At 37.3% G+C, this 26,854-nt stretch overlaps 4 protein-coding genes and 1 long non-coding RNA gene across 5 annotated transcripts; 2 read left to right on the top strand and 3 right to left on the bottom strand.

Annotated features, from left to right (window-relative positions):
* Positions 1–102: 102 nt before the first annotated feature.
* Positions 103–8,107, bottom strand: LOC113669230 (uncharacterized). The gene is made up of 12 exons (XM_027185227.2): positions 6,947–8,107; positions 6,243–6,503; positions 5,449–5,525; positions 5,139–5,234; positions 4,572–4,662; positions 3,950–3,993; positions 3,514–3,619; positions 3,308–3,426; positions 2,740–2,802; positions 2,023–2,133; positions 1,264–1,356; positions 103–1,166 (listed from the first exon to the last, which is right to left on the bottom strand). The coding sequence occupies exons 1-12, from the start codon at positions 6,999–7,001 to the stop codon at positions 1,044–1,046; spliced, it is 1,239 nt and encodes a 412-aa protein (XP_027041028.2). The 5' UTR covers positions 7,002–8,107; the 3' UTR covers positions 103–1,043.
* Positions 8,108–8,931: 824 nt separating this feature from the next.
* Positions 8,932–15,919, top strand: LOC113669261 (BTB/POZ domain-containing protein KCTD5). The gene is made up of 6 exons (XM_027185261.2): positions 8,932–9,310; positions 9,386–9,494; positions 11,212–11,306; positions 12,013–12,111; positions 13,318–13,449; positions 13,775–15,919. The coding sequence occupies exons 1-6, from the start codon at positions 9,170–9,172 to the stop codon at positions 13,802–13,804; spliced, it is 606 nt and encodes a 201-aa protein (XP_027041062.1). The 5' UTR covers positions 8,932–9,169; the 3' UTR covers positions 13,805–15,919.
* LOC149038531 (uncharacterized) lies at positions 12,318–16,456 on the bottom strand. Its single transcript, XR_016180467.1, has 3 exons — positions 16,417–16,456; positions 13,076–13,148; positions 12,318–12,820 (listed from the first exon to the last, which is right to left on the bottom strand). It is a non-coding gene; the product is annotated as an uncharacterized LOC149038531 (long non-coding RNA).
* Positions 16,457–18,386: 1,930 nt separating this feature from the next.
* Positions 18,387–19,400, top strand: LOC113669208 (uncharacterized). The gene has a single exon (XM_027185210.2). It carries the CDS (start codon positions 18,499–18,501, stop codon positions 19,267–19,269), a length of 771 nt encoding a protein of 256 aa, XP_027041011.2. The 5' UTR covers positions 18,387–18,498; the 3' UTR covers positions 19,270–19,400.
* A 756-nt stretch (positions 19,401–20,156) lies between these two features.
* On the bottom strand, positions 20,157–26,854 carry LOC113669268 (uncharacterized). The gene is made up of 3 exons (XM_027185268.2): positions 26,181–26,854; positions 23,022–23,130; positions 20,157–22,250 (listed from the first exon to the last, which is right to left on the bottom strand). The coding sequence occupies exons 1-3, from the start codon at positions 26,372–26,374 to the stop codon at positions 20,991–20,993; spliced, it is 1,563 nt and encodes a 520-aa protein (XP_027041069.2). The 5' UTR covers positions 26,375–26,854; the 3' UTR covers positions 20,157–20,990.

Genomic DNA, 26,854 nt, shown 5'->3' with positions numbered 1-26,854 from the left:
TCACTCATAGCCTATAAAGTAAAGGTGCTATACTGGAAACAGGAATTCAACCTAAGCTTAGTGGACGCTTTAAATTAAAACTCTACATACAGTGAGACGCGGGGTTTTAGCAGATTTTTATGTCGCTATCACTTGATTATTAGCAACGAGAATAAAACAAAAAATATTGAAAAGTCATCATGATATCTACTGGTTTACAAACTGGGCCCACTTAATTTGGAGCCAACCACGCAACTACGAATTTCGTTCGGTATAACTGATAATGTTAGTAGAGAGCAATTGACACAAAGTATTCAAAAAGCATTTCAAGATAAAAATTAGTTATTTAAGTCTTGATTGACGGCACAACAACTAAGTGTTATCATTTTCAGTCCGAATGATAGTTGAAATCGCTGGAAAAGGAAGAAAAAAAATTGTCATTTTAATCCGGTCAGCCAAATGGCCTGTGAATGTAGATGGAAATGCAAAGCTGACTCGTACATTTTACTCAGGCAAATTCAGTTAAGGAGTGACTAAACGTCGCCAAACATCAGTTAAAACTGATGCCTTAGCTTTGTTACATCAAAAAGTGCAAGTCAATCTTTTTTTATGCTTTCCTGTTGATATTCTAAGAAAATTCTCATTAATTAGACTTTAATACCAATATGATAACATACTTTTTTTCGTACGAAGCTGGTTACCTTACTTCGATAAAGCGCTTTTCGATTGAGTGTTGCAAAATCAATCTGCGCACGATGTGGAACTTCAACAGAGAAATATATTACTAGGAGCTTATGAGATCTAGAAAGGCACGTGACGTGACCTTATCTGCATGGTTTAATTTCGTACCTGATTGGTCGAGGGAGCGGTGTGAGTATTTAAGACCAATCACAGAGCTTAATGAACTTGGCAGAAACAAAGTATAATCAAGGTTATCCTATACGCAACAACATAGAAACCAATATCAAAAATATACGCTCCCATTTACAGTCTTTACTTTTACTTTGAATTATATTTACATTACAAAACTGTTCCTACTTTGCAAAATTGAGTAATCGTGTGTGTTAGTTATCTGTTTTGTACGGCAGTCCGTGCACTCTAAATCTGTACAGGCAGGTAAAGGCAGGATTCCCATAGTTGGAAAGCACTTTGAGCTCAATATATCGAAATTCTGGGACGGTGGTCGCCTAAACCCAAAAGTGAAAAAAAACGTCACTCAAGTACTTAGTAACAGCTGTAACGATCATTGGTGGGATCAACTTGGAAGCACTATTTTATCCTCACCTGTACAGGAAAATTTTGAAGAGCGTGTCCTCTATCACTATACAAATACTCGCCCAATAGTACCTTCTCACTACCACGGGCATCAACCCAGCCCTGTGGAAAGGCAAATGAACGCGGTTATGAGTTTATGAAGAAACTGTTGGGAAGCGGTGATGGACAAGTGAAACAAAAAGTTGCCGCCGTAGCGAATGTTCGAAGAGCTGACTGTTTGAGGAAGAGCTCACTCTCCAAACGTCAATCGTGGAAAATTTGCTGCGGTGGGCTAAGGTGCCTTTAACAGTTTATTGTTGATAACCAACCAAACTAATTGAAAATTCGTGTCAGTCTGTACTGATCATACTCAAAAAAGCTTTGTAAACATCACCGCAGCATAGTTTAAGGACCCGCAAAGTGCAATCGAGGGATTGACGTAGATTAGGTTTTATCGATGTTAGCACGCTTTTCGACTGAGTATCCTTAAAGGAATATCAAAGTAATCATAACCGCCAATCAGAAGATAGCAAAATACCGTAAAGAGCCAAAGAAAACTCATCGTAAAAACAAGCCGACAAACGCGCGGGAAAACGCGGATGACCAGGTCGTGGTTGGGCTTAGTATGGCATTTGATTGGTTGAGAGGGTAGAGCGCGTTTCCAGACCATCTTACACACGACAAGTCGCACCGAAAATTCACTTCGTGTGGGATAAATTATTTCTGTGAAAATCTGTGACACTGCGAATTGAAACAAGCTTTGCTTAAGTGATTGTGTTCCTTACTCACCCAGACAGAGAATTCTTTAGGCGCACTTGGAATACTGTGATCTTCAAACTGAGACAAAGTTGTGGCCATGTGTTCCAATGTGAAAGAAGTGGGTTTGATCAAACGGGAAAGCTGGTAAAAAAAAAAAAAAAACAATATAAAGTATTATTTCATCGACTACAAGTAATTTTTTTGTTCTCTATCAGTTATTTATTTGTTCCAACTTTCATATAAATAGTCGGAATGCTGTGTACGTATTGTGAGTAAACGATTGAATTGTAAGTAATGTTTATTTTTAATTGCCTGAACTGGCCATGGCCTGCGAGCGGGCCCTATTTCGGCTCGAGTGTTTCTTCACCCGCGAGAAAGTATGAAGCCTAAAACAAGAAGGTCTAGCACTGAAATTTCAGACCCCCGGCAAACAAATCTCTCCCTAGCTCGTCTCAACTCCTCCCGCAGGCGGAAAAAAGCGCGTCCTACAGTACTAATTAAGAGGGCCTGGTTGCAAGCTAACTTGCAAGACCATCATGCCGTCATTAATAATTGTAAGTAATTGTAGCGCTGATGCAGCATTGTAGTATTGTAAGTAGTTGTAATATCGTAGTTGTTGCATTGTTTGTGATTGGTTGCATGTTCCACCGAGCTGCAAACAGTGACGTTCACCACAACAAACTAGCAAAAAAAAGAATAACAAATGGAGATGTCACAATGTATAATTAAACATCGATTGATATCAACCTTGATCACGACAAAACCAGAGCTCCCATGAAAAGCCCAACATTCTCCAGGGGTGTTTCCAGGCTAAAATTAAACGAAGAAAAACAAAGTCAAAACAAATCTTGGAAATGAAATACAAATATTTGTATGCTCGCGCGGTGCATGCTGACTGATGATGTATTAAGACGTACACAGCGTGACTGCCTAAACTTGGAGCTTTTCGTGAAACAAAACCAAATTATCACCACAGCCAATCAGAGCAAGGGAAAATATCACAAGGAACCAATGGGAAGGCTAAGTAAAAACGAACTAGCTGTGAGTGAGCAAGGCGTAATTGGTTTTACTTTTGCATCTGATTGGTTGAGAATGACGCGAGTTTTCTGGACCAATCACAGGGCGAAGTAAAGCTAACCAAGAAAATTTAAAATAATTTTCGAGATTCATTTGTAAATTACTCTACTAAGCAACCTGAAATCGTGACTTTACTTAAAAAACATGAGAAATCCATGTAAATGCACACCAACTCAGAAACACTAAGGCTTCTGAAGAACAGACCATAGAGTACTTCGCTATCTGCTCCGCTACTGACCTGAATGATCACCCTTGGTAGCTTGACTTCATACCACACAGGGATACCAAACACTAACACTTGAGGAATGGCTCCATTAGCAAAGGTAGGAGAATGATTTGAACCGTGTATCTGACCACCTTTCAAGTGATTCCAACCAAATAAAGAAAATGATGAATTAGACAGAAAGGTTGGTGTTAAATTTCAGCGCTAAATCAAGTACCAACCTGCTGATTCCAAGGCATAATCAGGGATACCAATCTTGTCCGCATCCCAACGACGAAGTGCTTCTTCAATTTTATTTTCCACGGGTTCTCCTTCCCAGGTTTTTGACTGGAGACAAATATAAAACCGAGTGTTTAACCCTAGCTTAATTCACAATAACAAAAATACAAATTCCTTTTAAGTTACTCTGGGCTGAGACAGAAAGGATTAGGAGAATTAACCTCAGAGATCTTTTTCCTCACAAGATTTTGGCTGTATAAGTTCCCTTCACCCAGGAAATACCTTATGCACATATATGGTGTCATCTAATCAAGCTTAATGAAATCAATATAATATTAATAATAACAATAATAATAATAATAATAAACAGTACAACACACCAGAGGTGGAAGAGAGTTCCCTCAACTAAATCTGCATATATGATAATATTCTACATACCTGGCCTTTTAGTAAAACTTTCTGGTAAGCATGTTCTCTGTTTGCTGTTAAAGGAACCACATTTTTTAGTAGTTATAAAATCAAAGGAAGCCAGAGATGACCTCAGAAATGTGGTGACTAAAACCTCTGTTGAATGAAATTGATTGTAATATATTTATACATTCACAGAAGTCAAAACCGGTATTGTTTCCAAAAAGTTCTAAGCCTGAAATCTCGAGTTCTCCAATGTCTCTGGTTATATTGAAGTCTGCCACAATTTCTTTCACACCCCACCTCCCCTTCTCGAAAAATAATTACACTTTTCCTTATAATCAAATTGATGCTTTGATCATGTAAGTTTATCATTTTTATAATGGTACATAAGTTGCTACTGATATTGGTCTATTAACACTTTAAAATTTAATTATCCAATTTCAACTCTTATTTTCAAAGCACAGAAATCTTCATAGGTGTTGTCTGTATCCTAACCCAACCTTCCCCCCTGCCTTTGAAAGGGAGATGAGAAATAGATACAGCTGGTTCTGTATCTTCACCCCTCTCCATTCCTTCCTTGGAAAAGTGCTTTACAGGACAAGTGGAGCTGGCATTTCTTCACACTTACTCTTGTGCTGTAATTACTTACTTTTTATGCTCTGGCGGGATTGTATTTGTTCCAGTTTCCTAATACGATTTTTCAACAGTTTGATTTCTGCTGTATCACCTCCGTGGTGTTGCTGTTCAGTAATTAATGATCATAAGGTAGCATGTTAAACGCAATATGAATTGTTTAATAAAAAGTTCTTTTTCATTGTCCTAATCCATCTTATCTCTGTGAGAATTTCAAAAGGTTATAACTTCATTTATTTATAAATAGCTTGGAGGACAAGTTTCCTTTTTCATTGCCCAAATTAATTTCACCCAACCCTTCAACCCCTATGACTATAAGATAGAATTTAGTTTCTTCCCATAATTTCACCCCCAAATCACATCCTTAAGGTCACAAGGATAAAATAAATGATCACCAACCAAGGAAGCCCTTCATTGTTAAACAATTCTCCCTGTCAACACCTTAGGAAATATATGGAGAATATGCATTATGAAGTAAGATTGCAGAATGTTGAAAGGAGTTTTTTACATTTTCTTTGCAACATACTGTGAGTTGTTCTTAAGTTGCTGTTGGTAGGGTAAAACAAGAAGAGTCTTAAGTTACCTTTTGCTTAAGATGGTCTGAGAGTAATCCCATCAAAGCCATCAGAAAAATGAAGCAGAGGCAAGCAATAACAACTACCAAACATTTCATGAGATGCTGTGTATTTGAATAAATCAATCATCAATTATGATCATCTGAAAATTTTTTAAGGCAACTGAAGTACTACTTAAGATCTATCCTCAGTCCAGGAGGATCAATCCCTACTCAACATAATTTCTTGCAACAAGTGGGGCAGCATGGCCAAATGGTTAGAGAAACAAAATTTTTCCTGGGTTAAGTCTGAGAGAACTTATAAAATAATTTTTTTTACCTTAGATCTTGGTTTAACTTGAACACTCCCACTTTCATCTTTGCCCCCTGACAAAATTTTTGTTGGATTGTCTAAGCCTGAAAAGTAAAATTCATGTGATTTCCTCATGTAGCAATGGTGGACATTTAATAATATAAGACTCATTAATTTTGTGCTCAGTCAGCATTTTGTTAGGCTCCCTAGACAATTCCCCACTATAACATTACACTCCTTGGTGAAGAGCGGCACTGATGTTCTGCCACCCAATGGAATAATCAGGACCTGATTAAGGGATGGGCCCAAATCATGGGCCTGATCCTTCCAGTCCACTGATGGCTGGGTCACAGCATCTACCACACATTGGGGTGGGGGGATTGAAACCTCAAAGAGATACCCTGTCCAAAAGAGATTCCTTTTAAAGGATCGTGGTCTTTAATTAAAAGGGATGGGGTGGCACATGTTGAGGTATAGATTTACATAATCATAAACTGGGATGGTTTGTTCTAAAGAAAATTGGGTGAGAGGCAAATTACTCAAACCAAACCCCCCTTTTGTCTTTACTCTGCAAAATTTTTTGTGGACACTGTTATTCGATGAAAGCAGTAAACTCACGGTCTTTAAGCTACAGGAAAAGGAGTATCCTTTTTTTACAAAGGGGCATTCTCCAGAAAAGGAAAAGTCTTCCATCTTAGCGTAGAACCCCTGTATACTTGCAGACAACTTTATCGAGTACCAGTACAACCCTTCCTCTTAGACAACTCCACCTATTAGTAATTAATGCAATTAATAATAAAAGCAGCTGTAGCTGTTCTTACCGTACAAGTGTTCTGGTCTATCGTCAAACGTTGAGGTGTTGTTGGCGATATTATGATTTTTATCTGAATGGACTAACGGCTCACTGTGATCCACCTCATCATCGCTGAACAATGTATCTTTCTGTTGACTTGTACTTGGCCGCTTGACTGCCCGAGTAGATCCTGATTGTTTCTCTATTACTTCCGAAACCCTTTTGTCAACTGCACTAGGTGTGCTTGTCAAAATTCGACTTCTTGTGCTGCGTCTCTTAGGAGTATCATCTGTTAATAGAAAAGAAAGTCACAGGTTTTCAAGAATGCATCATCACAAATTTTAATTTCGCAGAGTGCAAAAATTCAAAGCTACTTTTTAACTAAACTTAAGCACAAAAATTGTTCAAAGTTTGAACTACCGAAACAAACAAGCTGAACAGGATTGGACAGAAATACAGAGAAGCAAAATTGAAAAACTAACAAACGTTATTTCTGTTAGGTAAAGCTTAACAATTCGTTTTGAAGTAACGCCTAGGATTTTCTTCGACTGATAATGATCGCGATAACTTAAGTCTTAATCAAAAAATTGCAACGAAAAATCGCTATACAAAGCATGTCAGGAAGCTTAATACATATTGGTACAACTTGTAATGTGTACATTGCTTTCAATTTCGCAGTGATATGAAACTCAAAATTAACAGTCAAGTGTGAAATCCTCGGGTAAATCTTACCTAACGATAAAAGATTGAAACTGCGATCTGAACGCGATTTTTGACGTGCAGTCATATCTGTCGAAGTTTGAAGACTGTTTTAAAAGTGAATTCCTTTCGAAATCAAATGCTATTCAAATCTATGTGTATTTTCCCTTTTTGAAAGTAACGACAGATACACTTCGTGAGTTTATTTAACGCGCCAAACGTAAACCTCGTTTCCAAGTTAAAAAGTTTTCCCACGGGTGGGGCAGGTATGCACGCTGAAGGTGGGGCACGTGGAAGTCCAGGTTATACGTGCTGAAGTAAATGCAATTTCACGTAATTAGTCGCATTTTCTTACGTCATTCCCACATAATTTTAAATATCATGCAAATTTATCTCATAAAATCTGCAATATGTAAGTATCAGATTTCTAAGGGCGATTTGAATGTAGCGTAAAATGATTACCTCAGGTCACTCTGTTAGTTTTGGATTCCAAGGATGCAGTATCTAATCCAGAATTTTTCAGTCTTTTGTGAAGTTGTATGAAGGAGAAAAACTCCAGATCATTCAGGGTAATTCCCAATCGCTCTGACGAAGGGCTAAAGCTCGAAACGTCAGCTTTTGAACTCTTTACGGCGGCCAATTTACATCATCAACTCCGTTGATAATACTAAATTACCTTGTTATGCTTTCCCACCGACGCAGCACAAGGTTTCTTTAGACTAACCCCCTTTATTTCTTGACGTTAAAAAAATATGCATTCTATATATTCATAATGAAAAGCTGGAAAAGATCTAAAGGTATAAGAGATTATACCCTTCGCTCATTATCTTCTTGAAAATTCTCATTGTTTCCATAATGGTATTTGAAGTGGGAGGTTTCTATTTCGTCTGAAATCACACGTGTAATTTTACAGTCGAACGACGGGTTTCAGTCAGAAAAATTGTTTGTCGCATGAGAGCAGCTGCGTTAGTTTAATATTAGTTAAAATATCACCTACACAAGGGGGAAATTGAAATATGATTTAAACTCCCCCGTGCTTAAAAATAGAGACATTCAATCTAAGTGGGAGGATGAGTGGGAGGGAATTGAAGGAGAAAAAATAGATCAGAGCACGAAGGAGAAAACTTTTATTAGATTATGTCTGTAAGAGATGCCCACACATTTGACGTTCACCTGCAACCTCATCTGAGCTGGTATACTTTTTAAAGGGGGGGAGAGGAATATCGCGCGATAAGGGATTAAGAGTTCTTAATTTTCGTGAACAGCGGAAATACGAAATTAAAACCCCATAAGCTGTACTTTTGTGTTGCCTTTCGCGATATGTGAACCTCAAAGCCGTTTATCCGATTTTTCGTGATGCCTTATTGTTACTTTTCAATGTGCGTGAAACGTGTGCAGGAACCAGGAACCCCCCCTCCCCTCCACCCTTTTTAAAAAGCCATTTCAGGCAGTTCAACAAAGCATCATCTCCTTTTTGTTTATAGTGAGAGGAAATATAGCCATCATTTTTAAATTGGAACTTTTAAATTCATCTTTTGGTCTGTGGAAGGAACTTCAGCATGACTCCACGATTCACAAAATTTTAAAATTCTTTTTACTGCTTTATGAATACAAAATTATCTTTTATAGAATCCACAAATAAATAATCGATTATCAAACAAGTCTTAAACAAAGAAATTTATACTTTTTTTTCCTTCACCAGTGAAAGAAACTTTTGAGAGAAAGCTCGATTAATTAATTTTTTTTCTTTCTTTCAGCCAACTGGCTATTAGCATTTAGAGGAAGACCAAGTTTTTAGTAGACCAAACTTTTTTGACCAAAAACCGATCAAAATGGCCCAGCACTGTCAATGTATGGATAGTTTTAACAACTTTAGACGCTTCGTTTTGACAATATAGGAGAAAATTGGACCCGACGAAGAAATCACCGAGAATTTAAACTTATTTTCCATTGCAGCTGTACACCAATTCAAAGGCCATGCTTTACATTTTTTGCGTGGGCGTTCTGAAAATTGTGCTTCTTTGTCGGAACCCTTCGGAAATCATCGGAAGCCCTCGTAAGCAAAGTTTTCTTTTCAAAACGCTTTTTCTGTGCTGGGAATTTACAGATTTAGATTAAGGAAGCCAGGTGAATTTGTCCAAATTAACAGAAGCTAAATTTAGCAAGCTATTTTTAGCACAGCTGCCGACCAATCAATACGATTTACCGAATTATTATCTTTCGGCGAATTCATCTTCATAACATGATGAGTACAAGATGGCTACTCCAAGTAACAACTGGGTGAAGTTAAATGTCGGTGGAACGTACTTCTTAACGACAAAACAAACGCTTTGTAGACACCCTAACTCCTTTTTACATAGACTTTGTGCAGAAGATCCTGATTTACCCTCGGACAAGGTAAGAATACGCATTTCAGTCAAAATTTGTGAAATGTTCTACCCAGCTAAACAAGTAGGCATTTTGACATTTCAGGACGACAGCGGTGCTTATATGATAGATCGAGATCCTCGCTATTTTGGACCTGTTTTAAACTATCTACGACATGGCAAACTTATAATCGATAAAGACCTCCTTGAAGAAGGTGAGAGCATTGAAAGTTAACGTATTTTAGATTCTTGGTTCGAAGTTCACTTCGCTTTTGGCATTTTGCTAAGTAAACATTTGGCTTGAAGCGTATGGGCTTGGACGTTCTCTTGGTAAATGCCTTATTAATGTGTGCTCCAGTTTCAGAAAGTCTTCATTTGAGCCGTGGAAAGAACATGCTACTTCTAAATTAATTTTCGTTCGAAAGAATTCAGTCTATTTAACGTATGCAGAACTCATTCAAGTCTTATATGCAGCGGAGAACGAGTATTGTTGATTTCGGCTGTTTTATCCTTTCTCAAAATCTCTCTTGACGCATTGGGGGGCTCAAGTGTCGGCTCACTGGTTAGTTAAAATTTACGCCAAAATACATACTAAATATTTCTTAGAGTAAACATGCTTATACCAATTGTCGTGGCAGAACTACGAATTCATATATGATTCCGCCATGTCAATTCTGTTTCTGTACTCGTAGAAACTTCAACTTGTATTTACGAGATCTCGGCGGATTTAGAAGAAAACTCGAAAAGTGATCGCTTTTTTTAACGTACTAGGCATTTTTGAAATGGGGAAATCTGCCAAAGTAAAAAGTTTCGTTGCATCTTGGGTAATTTTAAGCATGAAATTCTGGCAAGCACTGCTGGAACATTTTATAATAGTCGGTGAGCTCTGAACACGTTATGTACAGCTCTGGTGTCTGTTACAAGGATTTATTCACGGAAAGGAACCCTCAACTTTCTAACTAGTAATTTTCTGCAAAGTAAAGAAATTAAATGAATATTCTGTTTAGGTTTCACAAATAAAAAGAGCAATCCATTTTAACACACATAATTTCAATGCAAACAGATGGCTACATGACACTCAACTAATTTACATGACTTGTGAATGATGGCTGCTCTCTCTGATTATGACATACATAGACAGTACTGTTTTATTCATCAGAAGTGTTTTGCTTCCAAAACTGATTTGTGACATGAACAATAAGAAAAAGAGTGAAGAATACGTTGGGAAAGTAATTTAGTGAGCCTGTAGTGCTATGTGAACAGCAGCTTACCTTCATGCTGACAGAAGTTGCTTAGGAAGCCTCACAACAAAAGTAACCATTTCATTCCAAGATCTCATCAGTAATCCTCTTTACGGTCTGTCATTGAATTCATTTGATGTTAGTGTAGAGAATTTGTTATTTGAACAAATATTAATCACCTAGTTAATAGTTCTTTTTATTTTCATCACTTGTCTGTTTGATATTTTATTGTTATTGTAAGGAGAATTATTTCTTGGTCTCTCATGGGAGTTTTTGGGTTATTTGTGTGTGTCCATCAAGTTAAGCCAGCTACACACCATTTCCCACTCTTAACTTTGTAGGAAAACATAAGAACAACTACTTTAATTCAGGCTTTGCAATGAAATACAAAGATATGCTTGTGAATCTGTTAACAGCAACATACAGATATGTATGGAAAAGGGAAACTTGTGACTTCTACATTTCTAGTGGTAACGACAAGGAAATTTTGTTTGACCATCTAGTAACTTCTTGAATTGCCAATCATTTCCATAATTCTCATGATCTTTACATTAATGCTTTAAGGGTAGTTTTGTAATGAGAAATTTAATAAAAACCTGTTCCCCTTAAAAAGTTAAACTAGTTTTGTAATTATTAGTCTAATACTTAGAGAAGGGTTCCAATATATTTAAATGTTATTCATTCTTCTTAGGTGTATTAGAAGAAGCAGAATTTTATAATATTGACCCTCTTGTTAAAATAATAAAGGAAAGAATACAGTCAAGAGAGGCACGTCAAAAGATCCCAGTAAGTACTGACCTTTTTCCTCTTTTAAGGTGAATCATTGAAACAAGTTGTGCTTCTTGTTGTGGGCATTATTCTTCTGGAATTTTCCAAATTTTCCATTCTACTGCTCCTTTTGTTGTTTTGAGGGTGACTAATCAAAGCAACATACAAGGCTTCATGTAGTCTGTTATTGGTCCAGAAAATTCTCACCATTTTCGCAACCAATCAGATGCCAAACTAAAAACAATTCTGTTCACTCGCATTTCCCATGCTTTAACCCTTAAACTCCCAGATAAAAATTGTAATTCTCCTTATTGTCAACCCTACAATTCTCATAATATAAGTTCAAAGAATTTAGGGTTGGATCAACTAATTATCTCCAAATGGATATTTTTCTTCATTCCCATCACTTATCTGGCTGATATTGTATTGATATTGTAAGGAGAAATTCGGTCTTGGTCACTCATTGGAGTTAAAGGGTTAAGAAGTTTCCTTGTTCTCACTTTGAGCTCTTTTTGGCTAAATATAATTTAAACCATTGTTCTGATTGGCTGGCAGAATTCCTTTGGTTTTGCTTTTTCCAACACTGAATGGGAAACTGTTCTTAGAGGTCATGACTTGGAAGTAATCACATTGTGAGACAAATACTCAACTAGGAATATTTTATTAATACAAAGTTACATGATATTTCACCCTCATGAATAATTTGGTGTCGTTTCCTCATCAGCTTCAATCAAAGAAACATGTATACAGAGTACTGCAGTGCCATGAAGATGAACTCACTCAAATGGTTTCTACAATGTCAGATGGTTGGAGATTTGAACAGGTTTGTTTAGTGTGCTAAATAAATCTTTCCCTGGCTGAGCTGATTTTAGTTGTAAAATAAGGAATAGTTTTGGTTTTGATAAAAGTTAGGCAATATTAATTACTGCTTGTTGGTTACTTGATGTACAAGAGTATTTCTAGCATGTGTAAGAAAATACATGTGCTTACCACAGAGATTTGTAATGCATGGAAATAGAAATGGGTGAAGTCCATCTTTGGTGTGAACAGTATTTTAGCAGTAGTAAAAACAAGGCCAAAAAAATTTGTGACCTGTCCAGGATATGAACCCATGACCTCCCATCACTGCTTAACTGGTGTTCATTACTGCAAAGATCACTTTCATTTTCATTTCTTAACCCTTTAACTCCCAAGATCTCATAAGTAGTTCTCCTTACTGTCTGCCAAACAATTCATATGATGTTAGTTTGGGGAATTTGGAATTGGAACAACCAATAATCCCCTAATTGATATTTTTCTTTATTCTTATTACTTGTCTGCTTGATATTGTACTGATTGTGTGAGGAGAAATTCTGTCTAAGTCACTAGTGGGACTTAAAGGGTTAAAAACCACAGTTAACATCTATGATTTTCATTTGTTGGTTCATCACTTCACGGGTTTATTAAGAACCAGCATAATGACCAGCTCAGTTGGTAGAGCACTGCACTGGTATTGCAGTGGTCATGGGTTCAAATCCCATAATTAATCAAAACTATGACAAAGAAGAGAAACAAACAGTTACCTGCATGGATACAAGTATCTTAATAAAAATTACTACAAAACTCTTGAATATGATTGGTTATCATCAACCCAATTTGAGCACTAATAGGACAGAGTATGCATGATGCTTGTAATTGGATGGTGCAATCGAACAGTAACCATCATGTCCACGCGCTGTTGTTATTTAGCCATCAGTTATACATTATCTCTGATTTTAAGGTGTTCACAAGGTCACAAGCATTCTTACCACTCCAGATTTGATTCTAGTTCCAAATCTCTCACTTATTAAAAACCAGCCGTGAGGGATATCTTCACAGTGACTATAAGAAACAAGAATAAGTGAATTTTTGTGTTGGTGTAAAAGAAAAATTTAAACTGGCTCTAACACAAGGTGGGATTTTAAAGTTAAGCGCATACCTATAGAAGGAAAACAGTATAGATTTTTTTTCCTTAATTCATCAAATTTGTGGTATATATCTTCATTTCCAGCTAATAAGTGTTGGCAGTAATTACAACTATGGTAGTGAAGATCAAGCAGAATTTTTATGTGTTGTGTCAAGAGATGTGTCTGATTCACAAGAACAAGGGGCAGGAGGGACTGAACAAAGTGATAAGGCAAAGGTAATGAGAGAAGTAATGATACTCTGAATGAAATTAAATATCATTCAAAATTTTTTGTGCTGCATGAAATAACTGATTTTCAAGGGTTGATTGGAGGAGGTCATTTATATATGATGTACAATTTTTGTGTGTCATGTGTGAATGCATTTCCACAAATTCATTACAGATTGAATGAACTTTTAATAACCTTCATTTTATCATCCAAACTCTTATCAGAAAAACTATTATAAAAAAAGATTATAATCATAAACTCTTGGTTGATTGATTTTTAGAAGAAATTTGTTTCATGGGTTTTACTAAACTGCTGTTTTGAACTTTCTTTCAGACTTTACGACTGCAAGGACTAAGAATGTAGCATCAAGTTTAATAGGATAGTTTACTTACCCCCCCTTCCCAAAGTATAATTATTGCTCCCACCCTACTAACAGTTACTTAATCGAGGACAGTGAGTAGAGGTGTGAGTAAAAAGAGGCCATGAGTCATATATTATTTGGTGGAGTGGGAGGGGGGATATCAAAATTTATTAGCAACATTCATTGTCTGTGCTTGTGACAAATAGAATTTTAAAGTAATTCTAAGACTTTGTTGTTTTACAGAAAATAGGACTATTTCTTAAAATTGTAATATTGCTTTTTGTTTTTGACAGCAAAAAAAATTGTGTTTTGATAATTCTATAAGATTGCACCATTTCTTGTGAAGTGCATAACACATGAGGACATCAAGGAGACATTTGAAGTAAATTAATCAAAAAGCCCCCTGTATTAACTGAAAGGCTTGGGATTGCCAGGGTTTGGTTTCATCCGATCTTTTCATCTTTCCTCATCTCTATCTTTCCCAATATTTCTCCATTCTTGTTTCTCTTTTCGATTTCATGTCACTTTACTCCTTAGATATCATTATCAGTTCTCTCCAATGTCTTCCATGCATTATCTGCAAGCTAGGCTCTTCAAATTAATTATTGAGTCAAGTAATATCCCTTGATGACAATTTCTTGCTTCTCATTGTGTTTCTGCTTGAGAGCATGCTTAGGTAAGGAGAAATTCACTGCTGATCTCTTCTGAAAGTGAAAAAGGTTGCTTACCCTACTTAACTTAACCCTTCAACTCCCAAGACTTGATTGTTAATTCTCCCCACTAGGAAGTTTAACTGAAATTTGGTACAAGCATTTTACCAACTTTTAGCTTATGGAGCTTCAAATTGATAGTCTTCAGTGGGCAATGCTCAGTGTCTCTCCAGCAATTGGCATGGTATTGATATAATCAAGTTTTAAATTCTTCTTGTTATTTAATCTTATTCCTTGGGAACTATACTCCCAAACACAATTGTTGGCACACCTACTGCCTCCCCTGCCACCCTCAGTGTTGGTCCACAAGATATAATTGAAACATTGGCAGTTAATGGCATAAAAACATTGGCAGTTAATGGCATAAAAACATTGGTGGTTAATGGCATAAAAGCATTGGAAGGCTATGGCATGGAAATATTGTTAGTGAATGGTGTAGAAACATTGATTGGCAATTAACAACATTGGGCAGGGGGAGGGGTGACTATCACAGACATTATAGAGAAGTGTCCCAACAAATAAATAATGGTAACAGGACAGAATGGAGTCTAATTCTGTCTGTCATCATACAAGTGATTAAAAACTTGGAAGACCATTAAGTGGAAGTCTGATTTGTAAATCATAAGTATGATTGCAGACGGAACTGGACAAAAGGAATCCATGTTACCAATAATTCATAACCATTACAATTTCCAAAAAAATGTACATTTATTTGAGAAAATATGTCTGGTAGAGACATTGCAAAAAATTTCTCCATTTTTGTGAATTACCTAGTTTTGTTGGGCAAGTGGTTGTTGCTATTGTTATTGCAATCAATCCTGTGATTGGTGGATTTAGCAAAGTGGACTGGATATAATTGGCTGCCTTTACTGTCCGATCACAGGTGTCTGAGTACAGCCAATTGTCCAATTATACTTTGATTACAATTGAGAGAAAAAGGAGTTAAAAATAAACTAGTAATCCACCGATAACATTTGAGGAATTTGTGATGGGTATGATTATGTTTAGGAGTGTAGATTATCAGTCAAGAAGATATTCAAGTAAGTTTAACTTCAACTAAAATGCAGTCAACACAAAAATTTTTGTTTTTTTTTAAGACTTTTTAAGAGTTAATTTCATATTATTGCTTTGAATTATGAATACATTCTTTTTTGCCTTGCCTTTCTGTTGCAGTAGTCAAAACGCTTGTCTAACTTTAAATAATTAATTGATTGATTGATTGATTAGAGTTGACAGATGATAGATGAAATAGATTTATGTTTATACAAGCCAGCAATTCTGAAATGAAAATATTGAACTAGCCTTATAGTGATCTTTTTGTATATTTGTATATTTCCCTTGTAAAGCTGTATAAATTGCCCTTGTAATTGATTGGCAATAAATTTGATTTTAGCTGCTATTGAAAAATTCGTTCTTTTCAGCTACGTTTTTGGTCCCCTTTTTGCTGCGATGGACAGTGGAAAGTGGGTGTCCTGTGACATACGTGGTTTGGCCGAGCTAATTTCCTTCCTATACCTATTGGCCCCTTGACAAATTACCGGCTTCCTTCCATAATAATCCTACTTTTACGGATCGTGTTTCTCTCTCATCAATGTGTTTTTGACATCATTCAAAAACTGCCAACCATATTTCCCTTGATCAGCTAGGCGCGGCTTTTCTTAACTGTTTTGTTGACTCAAAGCGGACGGTGACAGAAACACTTCTAGACTATGTCAACACTAGTTGCGGTTAGCATCACAGTGAGTAGATTATAAAGTGATCATCAGTTTTTATTTAACATATTTATTGTGGATATTAACTTTTAAAAGCTTATATTTCGCTTTTAAACAGAAGTATCAGAGATTCATTCTGAACTCACGTTTGTAGATCGCCAGTTAGTTTATATGGGCTTTTTTCACTCTTACCATTTCTCATCTTAGCGAGTCGGAACCTGGGCCTTGATCACATTACAGAATCGCGCCCATTGAAAAACGTCGCACGGGAAAATGCAAATAAGCTAGAAAAGAGAAAGAGAGCATGCGTAACTTCACGCAGGCCTGTCAATCCGACTGTCAATCATGTAATCCCCCGTGTACGCAGTGTTCGAAAGTATTGTTTCTTGTGCAGACAACCGAAACGTAGCGCTTTTCATCGAAGAAGAATAGACGTAATTAGTGGCGTTATCTTGATTAGGTTATATTGTTTAAAAATCGGTCAGATGTAAAATTAAATTACCTTTCAAATGCCGGGTTTTCAATTTGTGTTAAGACTCAAATGCGGCAGATTTGCGAGGTTCGACCATCAACTTCGCCAAGAAAGCAAAACATCACAGAAATATTCCTTTTAGTAAAATTTCCGTACTGCCCCATACTATCGTAAAACAAATCTGTTTTCCCAATGGTAAAGTATTGTTTTTGTCACTCTATCCAAGAACTGAACGTATAATGTAGTGTGGGGCTGTGCGGAATTTTACCTTCCTTTTTGGCCCGTTATTGCCGTCAGTTTCAGATAACACGTCGGTAGTCTAATTACTTTTCGAAAAGCTTAAGTATACGTTGTAGATTCCCGCTCCACGTAGGTGCACGCTCACGCTCATAAGCTTACGGATGAACACTTCACGCTCTTTTGATATGCAAACGCGGCCCTCGCTCTTTACAGACGAAAAGAGCATTTCGTCACTTTGAAACAATGCTAATTGCTCCAATTGTATCTCCATTGTCTCTAAACGGACGCAAAGCGAAATTTTACAACTCCCGTTTGGGAATTTGTCAATTCAGATCTAAAGCGACCGAAGTTGGCGGTGAGCGTTTGCAACCTCATTCCCAGGTCATTGCGCCCGCAAAGCATCATGGGTACCCCACTTTTCTCGGGCGACGCTTTTCAATGGGCGCGATTCCGTGATGAGGTGACGCAGGGAAGAATTGATTGCTTCATGATTCATGCTCGTCACGTGACAGCTTAACCACAACCATCACCACGATCCCTATAGCAATAGCAAATACCACTTTAAAACTGGGCTTAAGAAGGGAAAAAAAGAATAATTTAACATCAGATCGAAATAATAGAGGAAGTTTTAAAGAGAACCGCTAAATAGTAAGTAGAAAGTATCGACTCTACACCCAAGCCTCGATCCTCGAGTTTAGAGTCGAGACTGTCAACTTTATTGAGCGGTTCTGTAATTGCAACAATGATAGTATTAATTGTGATTTTGGACCCACGACATGTATGAATGCACCAGGTTAACAAACACATCTGGTTCGGGTGATATCAACAATTATAATGGTAAAAGGTATAACGGTTATTTAGACCTGTTAGGGAAACAAGTGGCATTGAACTTTTGTAAGTTTAGTTCTAATCAGCAAGAAGCTAATGAAATTCAAATTACAGTAATTATCAACAACCTTTTGTGAATTGAATCAAGAGACTTGGTGACGGGAACAAAAACTTAACTGAAAATGTGTAATTAGGCGAAAAACGCCGGCGCACATTCGATCAGTATTACCTTACAACAGGGTTTCGGAGCAGAGTGATGTCTGTTATGAATTTTTCTGCAAACGTTGTGCTAAGCATACTAAGTTCTGGCTAAAGTGACAACAGGAAAAAGAGCTTAACACTTAAGTTATTGTACCATGTGTAAAAGACAAAAATAGCTCTTAAAGTATGCACCTGCCTTTGTTTACCAACCAGGGTTTTTCTCTTGATATGAATAGCATTCGATTCCATCCCGCCTTCCTTTATTTCATTAACACATTTGACTTAAATACTTTATTCCTTGAAATAAAGCAATTGTAAGGGTAAATTTGCATGAAAATACCGCCTTCATAATGACTTTCTACGGGCAATAAACCAGATGAAGGCCATTCCAATGTAAATACGTCTGTTGTTGAGCGGGTCTTTCAGTTTACAAACCGGCGTTGCGAGTAAAAGGCTCGTGAGTGGTAAAAATTGAAGGACTGGAATATTAAACTCTTGAATTCGTACTTTCTTGGTTACTTTGTCACGCCGACATGAATCTATCGCCGATAGGAAGTCAGCTGCAACAGGAGCCACTTTTGCGAGCGAAAAATCTGGGCCGAAGAGTTTCAGTACAAAACAACCAGCTGAATAGTAACTGGGAAAGAGTGAAAAAGTCACTGGAGAAGATTCGACTCTTTTCCGAGAGTAAAATGGAAAAGGACAAAAACGAAATGCTGAAATATCAAGAGAAACTCAGGGGAAGCAGTGGAACGTACCAATTTTACGAGGAAGCATCCAAGGTAATGACAACACCAAGAAGCCGAGCAACGAGTTTCGCTATGGGTCAAGGGGAAGCCATGAAACAAGAAAATCTGGTAAGAACACGCCAACGGCGTTCATTCATTTCAAGCGAATCGTCAGCTCAAACTAGCACTGTTAGTTCTGAGCAAAAGCGAGTTTTTCGAAGACGAGCAAGTTTATCACTGTTAGATCTTCGGAAGCTGAACGAAGGTTTGGCAGTAAAATCTCGTTTGGCAGATAACTCAAAGCCTTTTCTAAACCCTTTAGAGGAAGAGCCTGCAAGCAGGCGAGGGTCGGTTTTCGAAAACAACGAGGGCGACGACGAACCCATTCGACTCCCGCCGACGGTTTGCTTACCCCCGATTTACCAGATACGACCAACGAAACTATCTACTAGAAATTTTGAAAAGGATTTTGAATACGAGAGAGGGACAAGATCCGGTTCAGATGGCTTAGAAAACTTGAAATACTGTCGATATCTTAGAAACACCAGAAGGAAGAGTATTGCACAACAAGACTAAGTGAGTAATGAGATTTCGCTGAAAGTGATAAGCGATAAACCTTAACCGCCTCTTAGAAAAAGAGATAAGAAAGTGCCGTTTATAAAGTATTTTGTCAACCTCAGTGTATTGAGAGGGTGGAGGAAGCGGTTTTAATAACTTTTTTTTCATACGCGGCTACCTAAGATGTAACAGGCGGTTGTGCCCGAGAAGGGACCGTAAAGCTAAACCCAGACAAGTGCACAAGAACAAGCTCGCAGCTGGCTAAATAGAAAAGGACTTATAGGCGGTGCTAAACCTCCTACAACTGTTTTTTTTTTATGTACAACCTCCTGATAGAGGACTTGAAATATTACAAATCCTTTTCATAAGCGAGGAGGAGAATGTTGTTGCATGCATGATAAGGTTGAGAGAGAAAGAAAATTTCGCAGCAAGCAAGAAAAACAAAAAAGAAAAAACTTTGTCCGTCTGTAAAGAGAAGAATATAACGTCCAGTTCATGAAAGGTGTTTTTAAAAGTTTTGCTCCAGAAACTCAGGAACTACAAGTCAATTTTTCACTAGAATATAAAAAGCCACGTTGGAAAGCGAAAAGTCTTAACGTCGAAAATGTACGGTACGGCTAGAAACACCAAAAGCTAGTAAGTAAGATAAAAAAAGGTGTTATTTTTGGCTTAAAGGAAGTACTACTTTGAATCTTTCATAATGACGGCAACCATGTCATTTACCTTCTGCCCAAGTTAAGTAAAACTGCATGACTTGCATACGTCCTTCTTAATTGTTTGACTGCACGACTGTACAAAATTGTACAAATGTGAAAGATTTTCAAACCTTTGTTTGTAGGTCGCGGTTTTAGTACAAGTTTTAGACTGCAGATTTTGTTTTCTATAAAGATATGGTAGAAATAGTTGTGAAAAATGAAGATTTTATTTTTCAATTCGTTTATCAGCGCTTGATGTGACGCTTCTATAAGACACCAATTAGTTTATAATAACGCGTTAAATTTGCTTCTGAAAAAATCTTAATCCGGTAATGGAAACTGGCTTAATTTCAACATTGTCCTCATGGATTATCACTTGTTCTTAAAACATTTAGACAGAATTCTGTTATCATAAAGCTTTTAATTTCACGGCATAATCTTATCTTTGGCTAACTCCAAAATATGAAGCAATTCCACAAAACTCGGTTTTTCGTATTTTCATTCCCCACAGCGTTATGGCCCATTTGTATTTTCAAGTGAACTACGGTCAGCAAACTTACGTTAAAGCTCTAAATTACAGTAATCTTTCAATAAAGTCTCAAATATTCGATGCAGAAACCATTTCGTAAAGTAATTAGCTATCTCGATATTTTCATGTAAAACTTCTGTCACAAAAGCCCGCCGTCTTTAGTTGTGTTAAAGTGCCAGTGAATACCTTAATAAAATTTTAAAATGTTGATAAAAGTCACTTGATTTATCAGCTTGATCAACTCAGTGAACAAGAGAGAGAAAAATTTCGAATTCATGATCTGTAAGTCTCAATCATGATAGTATAAATATGTGGCTCTTATCTTTATTTACCAAGTAAATTAGGGAGTACTCAGTAACTTAGAACACAAACCAAATTTTCGGAATGAAATCAAGAAGGCCGGAGCTCGTCAGGGCGGGGGGGGGGGTGGGGAGGGGTGAATTGTCTCATCAGAGAGCACAGTGTCTCTTCCCCGCCCCTTCTTTCCACCGTAATGGCTAAGCATGTTTAGCGTATTATGGCGCTAAATGTGCTTGCGAATCGGATAAGTGCGAGGAAGAAAATGGATTTTTAAAGCTCCTCCGCCATTTCCTCGAGAAATTCCAGCCCATTGCATGAATAGACTCGTCCTCGGATTCTTCATTACCCCCGTGTGTTATGGCTACCTGGACGTTTCTGAGCCGAGAATTAGCATCGATCTCGTTCTCGGGCGAGAAATCGTTCTCCTTGTGGTCATAACACGCGCAATGAAGAACACAAAGCCGGTATACTTGTAACGCCAGGACTAGCGCATTTTTTGCGGTCAAGAAAATCACCATGTACTCGTATGCGCCATATTGGGCGATTATGAATAAACGAAAGGTAAGGAATGGTCCGTCTTGCATGAATAGAGACATAAGAATCCCTAACAGTTCTATTGTAATGCGTGACTTTTTCGTTTCTTCCTCCTCTGAGGAATCAGCCTCTATATCGACATTTGTCTCCAGTGCGTCTGAACTGGCTCGTGCAGATTTTTCCTTGGAGCGAATCGTGTCCTCCTGGAGCCCCTTCAAGTCAAGCCTGAGATTCGGTGACGTAATTGATGTCGTCATATTTCCCGTCGGGCCTTTCGGTCTCATTTGTCCCACATCTAAGGAAAAGCGCCCAGGTCCTCTCGATTGCCCATTTAAAATGCCTTCTTGGGCGTGGTTCGTGTTAGGCCCGGGATAATCATTGCCCCTTACATGAGGCTGATATGAATTTCGCCGAAAATCTGGCAAATAACCAGCTGGTAATCCACGTGAATAGTTATGTGACATCAGTAGAATATCACGTGACATTCTCTTGGCAGCAATGGCTTGCCTAAAGTCTATTGACGTCATTGAAGCTCTGTTTGGCATATCCATCTCCTCTTCATACGGCGCAATTGCTCTTTTCCCCCGCAAAGTTTTACCGATATTTTTTGCTGTCTTTTTCTCGTCCGACCCTTCATCTTCGATGTCAAGTTTTAACATGGTGTTGAATGGAAACTGCATCAAACTCCAAGTCCATAGGCAAAGAATTGTCACTATGAGCGTCTGAGAAGATTTCACGAAGCTCAGTTTAAGAATGTCGAAGAACTCGATGATATCTGCGCACATGGCTAGGTTGACAAGGAGGAGCTGTGAGAGGGAGTCCTTTGTCATGCCTCGTGCTGTAGGGAGCAGCCAGCGGCCTAGAATCATCATCAACATGGTTGTCTGTTCTATTAGATCTGTCCACCTCTCTGCTGAAACTATCAGCACGTTCGAATCAAGCTGCAAAAGAACAGAAATAATCATTGGTTGATTAGCAGTTGGGTGTGGCGTGGTCAGTTTCTGTCTTTGTTCTAGTGGGTCACTTGAACTAAACCGCCTCTTTACGAGCCGGTCATCATTTATCAACTGGGGGGAGGAGTGGATTGGAGGGTTTCGGTTTTATCACCAAAAAATTTACAAGATCCCTCCATAAGGTTCTGTTATATTTCTGACCCCCCCTCCCCCCATCCTACTCATGGGCAGTTAATTGGCAGTACATTTTGTATACTCCTCCCTTCATACTCTATCGGCGACGAGTGATCCCCTCTCGGTTCCTTCTCAAAAACCAAGTGATCCTCCCCAGAATTCTACACCCCCCCTCCTCCTTGGGCGAGAAAAAAATGGCTGGTCCCCCCAGGATTTCCTTATGTTTTTCAGTCTCTTCCTGATGAAATAAAGGACTGCTCCTCCCTGAGGTCATTCATCGACAAAATTAGGAAAACGATCTTACTGTGCTACATTAGCTTTGTATCCACTGCAATTCTATTATTATTTACATGGCAATTTTGTTAGTTTCTAATTTTTTTGGTTTCTTTTTTTTTTTGTTTTGTTTTGTTCTGTTTTTTGTTTTTTTGTTTTGCTTTTTTTTACGAGGGCCACGTGTAGTGATATTTTGTGCTACCCTCACTGAACAAAGGTGATGATAATAATGATTATTATCATTATTATTATTATTATTATTATTATTCTCATTCGTTCTACAACCGGGAGTGATATCATAGAATCTTCTACCTTGTCACTGGTCAAATTGCCATTTTTTCTCGCCTCCAGAAGATGAAATTCCAAGATCCATGCACAGGGAATGATTCCAATCAGGTGACAAAAAATTGAAGGAGAAAACCTAAGAGATGATACACAATATAAGCGACATTTAGTAAATGGTACGGTACGATTTCAAATAATGAAAAGTCCAGAAGAGGGAGTATCTCATTTAGCCAACATGGGTATAAGATTCTTCGATCTCGAACTCATTTTGCGTTTATAAAATTAGTAAAAATAAGAACAACGAGAAATGACAAATGCAAATTAATACCAGAAGTCAATCGATAATTATCTCTCTCAATTCTTTCATTATCTCTTATATCCAGCATGAGAAAATCGAGTCAAATTTTAGTTGTTTTTTCAAGTGGAAATTCACTTGTATGATAATACAAATTGGGAGGAAAACACTAAAACATGTCTAGCATACTACTTAACATTGTCGCCGAATCCACTGTTCGAGTGGATCATGGATAGGAAATCAGTCGCTACAAAAATAAATATTTTCCTTTTCAAGTAAAAATAATTAAGTTATCGAGTAAAGTTTAGATTGATTTCGATTATCAAAGGAAGTAAGACTTTATGTTTAACCAGAGGCAACATCTTGTGGATGATCAGGAAAAAATACGTAAAATTGTGTAGTTTTTCTTAGTAAAAGTAAGTCATGTGAACTTTTTCTTGGTTTGTCCAAAGTGCATTTACCGCGGATCCCCGATATATTGAAATCAGTCCTCTATAAATTAAACCGAGAAATTTTGGAATTCTACACTACAATTTGCCGATAAGCGGGATTTGTAAAATCCCCGAATCTGCTTAAAATCGATGAATCGAATTAAGGCCAAGTCACACGCTGCCAATCGCCATTTTCCACACTTGCTCTTGCTAACAGTAATATTTACTCTGAAAGAAATGAAAGGTGAAAAAAAATGTTGATGCGCGCGGAAATTTAGATAAGTGATTTCAAAGCTGGAAATGGAAAAGATTCCGAAAGCAACCTCCCGCTGGGAATCTGTGAAAGTGTTGATAGTCAAATTTAGGAAGTCATTTCTTGTATATTTTCATTGTTTGTTTTCTCTCATAATTGATACTGAAAGGTTTTATAGCAGTCGGGTAGACCCTAGATAGATAGGCAAGATGAATCAGAGATTCTCGGCTTCTCAAGAGTAATTTCTTTTGTCTGCAGATTTTCTCATTATTTCGGTATAGTAAACATCAATAATCCATTATAAAATGCGGGGAAGATGAAGAGGCGGAGACGATTTTTTCATTTTCTTCTTGTCAAGGCCAGCATCATACATACGTGTTAATGTTCATGCAGCTTTTTTCAAAGTTTCAAATTGGAGTTACGCGTCTAAGTAGTAAAACAAATTGCACTTTTTACAAGTGATTTTAATGAGAAATATTTAAAACCTGATCTTAATTAACTTGCAAAATTTTTGAAACCTTCATATTTTTCATGCTAAACCTAAATATGTGATTGTTACAAACAGTTTTGAATATTTAAAAAAAAATGATGAAAGTATCCAGAATATTGCCTTAATTAAAATACTGAAAAAGAGTTGATTTCAGCCCCGTTTTGATATTTGCTGGATTATGCGTTCCTTACATAATTTCTTTCCAGGTAAACAAAAAATCATACCTTCATTTTGAGAGATTTTTTGAGAACGAGCTATGATGTTAATTAAGGAAGGTGAAGACAACCATTTTCAACGAGTTTCTTTAATTACGCCTCAGCTTGCAACAGTTTGTCGGCTGCTAATAAAATAAAATGGGATATTTCTTAATTCTCCGTTTTTCCTTTTTGAAAAACGAGTGAATCGTTGTCAATGAAAAGTTCTTAAATAGGGGTTTTTTTCTTTTCGAAGCTGGATCACAATTAAGCGCAAAATATCAGCTGTCAAGGAGTTGAAAAAGAGCCATTTTTTAGCTGAGAAACTTTCTTTTTAACACGTTATCGAGTGCTTTCCAGTATAGGACCTTTTTAATTTAGTTGCTCTCAAACAACACACAAAAGACTCACTTAAGCCTGAGTGAAAGCTTACTGAAAATTAAATGATATTCTGGGATTTCCTGTACACTGCACTTCGATTTAAAACACCTGCAATGGCCGGATTTGTGGACGAAAACGTTCTATATCCTAGTTAGGATAAAGGTAAGATTCCGAATGAAACTGAAATTGTGAAAAATCTGTCCGCTATAGCATAATAATAATAAGGTTGTCATTTCAAAATATCCAGACTTGAAATGACTCTCTTCGTTTTTTCAAAATTGAGCAGTTTTTTTGTATCGTAAATTGTTATCGCTTTGGCGCAAGAGTCCTTATTTGTAATATTTCATAACAACGATTTCACGCCTACTTTGTTCCGAAGGTTGTTAATTATCAGTGCGCTAGAATTTGAAAGACAATAGCGTAATTTAACTTTAATGGTACAGAATTCTTCAGCCGGCAATTAACGCAACGTACAAAGCTAATTTAAAGATATAAGATTTCGAAGACTGTTGGCTGGAAATGCCACATCAGTCTTGAATTTGGATAAAACTGTTTTAAGAAATCAAATTGAAAAAAAATATATCTGTGAATACTGCACAAATTATGCTAGTAATCATGAAGTTTTCCTAAGCATTCAAAATTGTTCCTTCTGTCGAATGGAAAATTGTGAGAAAGGTGTATAGCTGGGAAGTTTGCCATATGAAATAACGTGGTATTTCTAATTGTTTTTGTTTCTCTTGCCATCTTACGTTAGATTTGTGAACATATGCTGCAGAATCTTATATCATTTTGTCAAAACAAACCAAGAAGAACGTAATTTGAAATAAACAAAAAATATGGCGCCTGAGGATTCACCATGTTATGAAATTAAAGGACTGAAGAGGTTCGCTGGCCTAAATTCTCCAACAATTTTTCTTCCTATGCCGAGCAGTGTTCAAATTCAAGTTCGTTCTAAATTATTTCTAGTCTCTCGTGCGCCAAATACATCGACTTGTTTAAGTTTTTCCTGACCAAAACAACTTTTTTCCAAGGTAACGTTTCAGTTATAAACCAGAGCTATAGTTAAAGTCCCGAGTCTGTTATTAGCGATCACTAGCAACCAAATAATGATAATGATAAAGACAAATCAATATTCTTCTTACCATTTGAATTCTTGTCCCCCTCGGTAGAACACAGAGAACAGCGTTTCCAGAAATAGCAATCCTTCGAAAAATGCCAGATTCCATAATTTTGTATTGCGTGTCAGTTGCACGACCCACCAAACAGACACGATAATATGGCCGGCAAAAATAGATCGAGTGAGCAGGGCTTTCACGATGAAGGAGGCAGACGACATCGAATTTGCTTGCTGTTTATAAATTCTTGGTTGAGTTTAAACGTTTCAAACCAAAGTAAACGCTCGCTTTCCGCTATTGAAACTGCAAATATTGCTTCTTCTAGTTTTCAGGTTCGTCCTCAAAGCACATTTTTGGTCGGGTCGATCTGAAAGTCACCAAAACGTGGAGAAAAAAAACGCCGTGTTTGAAAGCCAGCTTAGTTTTAAAGAGGTGTTTTCGGCCTTGAGGAAAGTTGTGTATTGTGACTCACCCGCGTACGTCTCTCATTCTAAGTGACACTGTCCTCGAAGACGTATGTAAACTTCGTTATGTGACATTTCCACTTCAAATCAGAATTGGTTGTGAGTCAAAGAATAGAATGGGTCATTATCCTTCACAGTGTCAGATTGATAAAGCCCTGGCATTATCACTGGACGAAGTGTTTGATCAGGGTCGTCTTTCGGAAAGATATAACGCATTTGGGATTTTAATAAAGTAAA

The sequence above is a fragment of the Pocillopora damicornis genome, chromosome 10, assembly GCF_964200805.1.
Source record: "Pocillopora damicornis chromosome 10, jaPocDami1.2, whole genome shotgun sequence".
Classification (NCBI taxonomy): domain Eukaryota; kingdom Metazoa; phylum Cnidaria; class Anthozoa; order Scleractinia; family Pocilloporidae; genus Pocillopora; species Pocillopora damicornis.
This window is presented reverse-complemented; position numbering and strand designations above follow the sequence as displayed.

Excerpts from the sequence above, each read along its gene's own strand:
- LOC113669230 (XM_027185227.2), bottom strand. The coding sequence starts at position 7,001 with ATGACTGCACGTCAAAAATCGCGTTCAGATCGCAGTTTCAATCTTTTA. Across the intron at positions 3,620-3,949 it reads AAGTTTTACTAAAAGGCCAG|TCAAAAACCTGGGAAGGAGA; the intron begins GTATGTAGAATA and ends ATTTGTCTCCAG. Across the intron at positions 2,803-3,307 it reads TACCAAGGGTGATCATTCAG|CCTGGAAACACCCCTGGAGA; the intron begins GTCAGTAGCGGA and ends GTTTAATTTTAG.
- LOC113669261 (XM_027185261.2), top strand. The coding sequence starts at position 9,170 with ATGGCTACTCCAAGTAACAACTGGGTGAAGTTAAATGTCGGTGGAACG. Across the intron at positions 9,495-11,211 it reads TAAAGACCTCCTTGAAGAAG|GTGTATTAGAAGAAGCAGAA; the intron begins GTGAGAGCATTG and ends CATTCTTCTTAG. Across the intron at positions 13,450-13,774 it reads AACAAAGTGATAAGGCAAAG|ACTTTACGACTGCAAGGACT; the intron begins GTAATGAGAGAA and ends ACTTTCTTTCAG.
- LOC113669208 (XM_027185210.2), top strand. The coding sequence starts at position 18,499 with ATGAATCTATCGCCGATAGGAAGTCAGCTGCAACAGGAGCCACTTTTG.
- LOC113669268 (XM_027185268.2), bottom strand. The coding sequence starts at position 26,374 with ATGTCGTCTGCCTCCTTCATCGTGAAAGCCCTGCTCACTCGATCTATT. Across the intron at positions 23,131-26,180 it reads GGGGGACAAGAATTCAAATG|GTTTTCTCCTTCAATTTTTT; the intron begins GTAAGAAGAATA and ends ATCATCTCTTAG. Across the intron at positions 22,251-23,021 it reads GCAATTTGACCAGTGACAAG|CTTGATTCGAACGTGCTGAT; the intron begins GTAGAAGATTCT and ends GTTCTTTTGCAG.